This window comes from Cicer arietinum, chromosome 4, assembly GCF_000331145.2.
Source record: "Cicer arietinum cultivar CDC Frontier isolate Library 1 chromosome 4, Cicar.CDCFrontier_v2.0, whole genome shotgun sequence".
In the NCBI taxonomy this organism is placed as follows: Eukaryota; Viridiplantae; Streptophyta; class Magnoliopsida; order Fabales; family Fabaceae; genus Cicer; species Cicer arietinum.
In genome coordinates, this window is record NC_021163.2 from 4,393,602 (window position 1) to 4,398,181 (window position 4,580).

A 4,580-nucleotide genomic window follows, 5' to 3' on the forward strand; every position below is an offset into this window, starting at 1 on the left:
AAGGCTTTCTTGGATACCACCCAAGTCAATTTCTCAAAGAATGGATTGTTGTGTATATGCTCTTTGCGACCTTTACTTATCTCAAATGAACCTTTGATCTTAATAATTTGAAACTTCAACATGTCATTCATACCATTCCATGCCTTACAAAAATCTCCTTTACTGTGTTCCAAAAATCTCTTCAATGACCAATGAGCAGACTCAACCCTAATATTTAAACAAAAAAAATACAAAATGTGAAGTAATGATCATATATCATGCATAAATCATATATCATATATCATACAAAATGTGAAATTTTAATGACATACCTATTAGTCGTAGTATTTCCTAGATGCAATACTCGATTGGTCCATGCTTCAACAAATCTTTCCTTATGAGGATTCAACCATGTGTCTCTGACGTAGTCAAAGAAAATAATATTATCGACACATGCTTGCTCAAATACTTGCAAAAGTTCCTCGTACTCCTTCTCTTCAGAACAATAAACAATTTTCCTCCACAACTCAAGAATGGGTTCTTGCATGTCTTTCTTTAATATATACTGTTTGCATTTGGCTCCAACATTTTTGTTAATATGAAGTTGACAAAGTAAATTTGTTGAAGATGGAAATACAACTTTAATTGCATTCATTAAAGCCAGTTCTCTGTCAGTCACAATCACCTGAGGAAATGGCGTGTTTGAAAAAAACAACTCTTTTAACTTCTCCAATGCCCACCAAAAGTTGTCTTGACGTTCAGAATCCATATAAGCAAATGCAACATTAAATGTCAACCAAGTTGAAGTTACACCAACAATTTCAAACAACGGTAACCTATACTTGTTGGTTTTGTAGGTGCTATCCATGATCAATACAAGAGGGAACATGTTAAGCAAAGTTATGGAATCTGTGTGCGTCCAAAACATATCCCTCACAACGTTGGAGTCCTCATGAGTCCTACTCCAACAAGTATATTTCTCAGCTTCAAGTAACTTCAACAAGTGTTGCATATCAGTTCTAGGTCCCATCAAATTCTTCCTGTATGTACTTCGTCGCTTGTAAATTTGATAGATACTAGTCACATTCTCCGTATCTCGATCTCTCAAAGATGACAAGATATGTCTCGGTGCAACGTGATACTTTGTCAACTCGTCAACATGTTTCTTATCTTCTTCTGTTAAGCGTCCCATAAATGCATTATTCTCAAAAGTAGCTACTAACTCATGGTTGTGAAGTCCACAGATTAAACTAATAATCCATCCTTCATCATTTTTCAGTGGTCTCGCTTTAAGTTTAAACGGACATCCACACTTTTTAGTTGAAGTACCTGTGTCATTTTTATTTGACTTATATTGTCCACCTCTATCACAACCAAGAATTATTTTTGACTTTCTTGCTCTCTTTCCAGTCTCTACGTCTGATCGAGTAATGATAACTGCTACTCGATTTTGTCGACCTATCTCTCTTGCCCATGATATGACAGCTTCTCGTGACTCAAAAATTTGATCAGTTGTAAATGCTTCAGTTAAATCTATAAATACTGGTCGTGTGTTTTCCATCCATAGTTCAAAAAAACAATTCAAATAAAATAACAAACAAATTAAAAGCATATTCAAAAATAAAAATAAAAAATTAAGTACCGGATTTTTGAAATTTCCGGGTTAACTACCGGAAATTTCAAAAAACCAAATTTCCGGTGAACAAAAAATGACTACCGGATTTTTCAAATTTTTTGAAATTTCCGGTAGCTTCCGGAAATTTCAAAAATCCGGTATTAAAATTACAACTACCGGAAATTTCATTTTCCAAATTTCCGGTAACAATTATAACTACCGGAAATTTTGATGCAACTTACCGGAAATTTCAGCAAGGTCCAGATTTTAGAGTAATTTCTTTTAACTGCTCGTAAATGAATTTTTTAAGGATAAAATTGGATTTTTAACAAATTGGGGGTATAAGTTTAAATGGGGGTACAAAAGCCAATTCTCGCCCGTTTGTTTTAGATACAGATACAGCCCAATCCACTATAAGCCCAATAACAGTCCGGATCACCTCCAGGCAGGTAGATCTCAGCTACGACGTGTCCCAAATCTCACTTCAATGGTCGCAAATGGCGATCACTACATTACTCTCTCTTTGATCTTCCTCACAGCGGTTTTCTCCTTCTTCTAATTTCCCTCTCTCTCTCTCTACATGTTAATTTTTTTCAAAATTTATTGAAATCAAAGTAAACTGCGAATTATCTCCGCACAAACAAAAATGGCTGATGTTGCTGGAAACTCAATGGTATATCATAGCGTAATCATTTTCTACTTCTACTTGTTCGTTTTTCCATTTTCTATTGCACTGAAATTTCTCCTATGATCAACAAATTGCTGAAGCCAGCATTTCGAATTTCATTGAATGTTTATGCGGTGTGCAGAGTCCTTCTAATGCATTTGATCTTGGAGCATTTGTTTGTGATTTAACCGTCGAAGAGGATCTAAACGGGTAAACACACTATTTCAGTTCTAAATTACTATTTGTTTTAGTTGATAGTTAACTTTGCGATGAAGAAAGAATGACAGTTTTAGATGTTTTGGTTAACTTGTTTTTGCAGTGATGATATATCCTTGGAAGGATTACAGCAGGAGCTTGAGGAATGTAAAAATGATGAAGTGAGTTATTATTTCAACTTTGTTCTTGTGTCGAAATCACTGCTATTTTAGATGCTGATGAAATGGCTTAGTTGATCTTAGCATAATGGTATTTTTTTTAATATTCTCTTAGCAAAATGGTTTTTTCTAATAATCTCTTGGCATAATGGTTTATATCAAAAGTTCTGCATGTAGCTTTGTAAGGTTCCGATGCTTGTTCTTAGTAATAACTATATACTTACCAAAAATATCATTAATTGTGTATTTGAAACCAATTCAATTTAATCAAATAATCAATGGCAGAACTCTAAAGAATGCGTCGAGGTTATTGCAACAGCTCATTTCATTTTAAGCATGTCTATTTTTTTTTTCTTCATATTCTTATCGGCTTCATTTAAGCTATCATTTTATGCACAATTGTATTTTCTTTCTGTGCATAGTCTGTCAATGGTTACAAATCATATTGTGGTCATTTTCTTATTTTCCTTGCCTTTCAAATATTCTTCTGGCTAGAAACACACACAGACATATATAAGTTATTAAGTTGTTTCCATTTTTGTAGGTAGTTGCAAATATACTATCTAAAGGTACAAAACTTAGAGATTATACCAAGGGAGTTGAGAATGATTTGCGCAAAGTCGAGTTGGATTCAATTCAGGTTTGTTGATAATATTGACAAGCCATTTTGTTTGCTTTGCTAAATTTGATGACCAGTAAGCATGTGTCTTTTACTGTCTATTTGTGGTACTGATCTTGTAGCCTTGTGTTTTTCTGGATCTCGCTATCTTAAATGCTAAAGATTGGTAATGAATCTTCTTTTACTTTTAGGAAAGTGCTATCTTTCATGATTTGTGGTAACTAAGAAATTATGTAAAAATTTGATTATATGGGATTTCTATACCAACTAGTTATTTATGCTTTCTTTTTTCTTGTTTCCCTTTATATAGTGAAGTATTCTGACATAACTTCTTTCACTTTATCATGGAATTTTGGTTGCCTTGTCATGCTGTTCCTTGCATTAATCATGCTTTTATCGATTGTTGCCGAGTCGCTGACAATAAACCAATCAATTGATTTTACAACTGTGCCATTTATTGTAGGATTATATTAAAGAAAGTGATAATCTAGTCTCTCTTCATGATCAAATTCGAGATTGTGATAATATCTTGTCACATATGGAAACTTTGCTAAGTGGATTTCAGGTATGTTGGCCCTTTGAGCAATATGTAAAAGCTTGCATTTATGAGTATCTGTATGTACTGATAAAAAGCAAAACCAACCAACCAGTTCTCAGTTAATTAATGTCATTTAAAAATGTTGGTAAACGTGATTTTCCCAATTTTCTGATGAGACAAATAGTGCAAGTACTTTACATTTGGATTGGCACCACGATCTTAACATTTTTTGTAAATAATGTTTACTGTAAAGCTTGAATGCGACATTTCTACATTGTTTGCCATCTAGAAGTATTATTTTCATCTAACAATAATGAAGTGTTTGTTTACCATCTCTGATGATTTGTTAATACTTAATAGTCAAATATCACACCAATGTTACAATTATATTAGTCTCTTCAATAATTTGAAGGACTTCTCAAACTATTTGTATCTCAGTTTCTATCTTGGTTTTGAATATTTAATCACTAACTCTAATTATACTTATCAGGCAGAGATTGGTTCCATAAGTTCCGATATTAAAATTCTGCAGGAGAAGTCTATGGATATGGGTTTAAGGCTTAAGAATCGCAAGGTATGGCCATTTCATATAAACAAACTATGATTTAAATGACATTCATAAACTGTAGCACCTTTTGGCATATGCTTAGGGTGTGTTTGATTGGAGGTAGATGGAGGGGAGGTGACCAAAACAACTTAAAAACCATTTAAAATCCCTCCCATCCCCTTGAACCAAACACAACCATTTAAAATCCCTCCCCTCCCTTCTTTTGAACCAAATGTATCTC

General features: G+C 33.5%; 1 protein-coding gene across 1 annotated transcript in view; it reads left to right on the plus strand.

Moving 5' to 3' along the window:
• Nucleotides 1-2,007: 2,007 nt before the first annotated feature.
• The window catches only part of LOC101508024 (vacuolar protein sorting-associated protein 52 A), an 11,085-nt gene continuing 8,512 nt past the window's right edge, over nucleotides 2,008-4,580 (plus strand). Inside the window, exons 1-6 of the mRNA XM_004495502.4 lie at nucleotides 2,008-2,267; nucleotides 2,404-2,471; nucleotides 2,581-2,638; nucleotides 3,180-3,275; nucleotides 3,718-3,819; nucleotides 4,283-4,366. Coding sequence (XP_004495559.1) covers nucleotides 2,241-2,267; nucleotides 2,404-2,471; nucleotides 2,581-2,638; nucleotides 3,180-3,275; nucleotides 3,718-3,819; nucleotides 4,283-4,366 — 435 coding nt within the window. The 5' untranslated portion in view covers nucleotides 2,008-2,240. The remainder of the gene's footprint in view (nucleotides 2,268-2,403; nucleotides 2,472-2,580; nucleotides 2,639-3,179; nucleotides 3,276-3,717; nucleotides 3,820-4,282; nucleotides 4,367-4,580) is intronic.